The 1,129-nt window shown below is 45.3% G+C and overlaps 1 protein-coding gene across 1 annotated transcript in view; it reads left to right on the top strand.

Annotated features, from left to right (window-relative positions):
- The window catches only part of LOC107087688 (transmembrane protein 104-like), a 10,984-nt gene extending 9,966 nt beyond the window's left edge, over positions 1-1,018 (top strand). Inside the window, exon 4 of the mRNA XM_015379401.1 lies at positions 925-1,018. Coding sequence (XP_015234887.1) covers positions 925-1,018 — 94 coding nt within the window. The remainder of the gene's footprint in view (positions 1-924) is intronic.
- Positions 1,019-1,129: the final 111 nt, after the last annotated feature.

Raw genomic sequence — 1,129 nt, 5'->3', positions numbered from 1 at the left:
TGTATCGATGCATCGGATCGTCGGCTGTTGGATCGATGCATCGATACAAAACCATTATTATTTGCACCCGTAATGCTTAGCAATACGCAGAGAACACAGTGGACAGAATGACTGAACGGGAAACCCTTACACACGGAAAACAATAGAGAGCAGAGGTGAAAGAATAGCTTATGCGTCAAAGAATCTTGGCAATACCATCTTTTTCCATTTTAGGTATTTAAGAATAAACTGCACGCAACTCTTGTGCACATCAGGCATCCCCAAAGCCTATCCTGGAGGGCCGCTGTCCTGCAGGTTCTAGAGGTTTCTCTGCTTTAGCACAGCTGATTCTGATGATTGCAGCTCAGCAAAAGCCTGAAGAACTACTATCTATGTAAATCAGCTGTGCTGAAGCAGGGAAACCTCTAAAACCTGTAGGACAGCGGCCCCCCCAGGACCCACTTTAGGGATGCCAGTCCAGAAGGCAACACAGAGCACACACATTTACACCATGTTACAAAAGGTATAAATACTGCTGATGGCTGCTTTGTCTTTCATGTATTGTGAGTTTTTTTGGACAGCATCTGCCGCCCCGTTCCGCTCGGACAGAAGAAGCAAATCGTCTTCAGTGTCTTGATTTTTGTCTTAAGAGAATTCTACCGTTTTGAGCCTTAAGAAGATCAGTAAAAGTTTGTTTTAAACATGTCAGGGCTCTGAACATGATTTCATGCACCCAGCGGTTAGCTTGGTGTTTTTAACGTGTCGTGGAGATGAGCAGCCTGTGGTTTCTCTTAGATCTTCATCTGCATTCTTGGTTCCTCTTTATGATAATAGATTCTCTGTCCGATGCATCTTTATTAAACAAACCTGGATCTGTTTATCTCTACGTTAAAAACTCTGGAGGCGATTAACTGCATGTGTTTCCTCTCCTTCTGTTTTTTTCAGCTATATGACCACCACGTTTGTGATCGAGGCGATGGCGGCGGCCAACGCTCAGCTGCGCTGGAAGAGAAGAGAGCAGGAAGAGGTGAGAGGATGACCTCGGTGTCTGCCTGATCATCTGTAGCAGAGTGGATCACAGCATTATAATGTCACCAGTGGCGGCTGGGGGAGTTTTCTCCAGGGGGCACTATAACTTCAAAATAGATGT

This window comes from Cyprinodon variegatus, unplaced genomic scaffold (assembly GCF_000732505.1).
Source record: "Cyprinodon variegatus isolate N-32 unplaced genomic scaffold, C_variegatus-1.0 Scaffold191, whole genome shotgun sequence".
Lineage (NCBI taxonomy): Eukaryota > Metazoa > Chordata > Actinopteri > Cyprinodontiformes > Cyprinodontidae > Cyprinodon > Cyprinodon variegatus.
The sequence above is the reverse complement of the archived record's forward strand: the minus strand, read 5'-3'. Positions and strand labels throughout refer to the sequence as shown.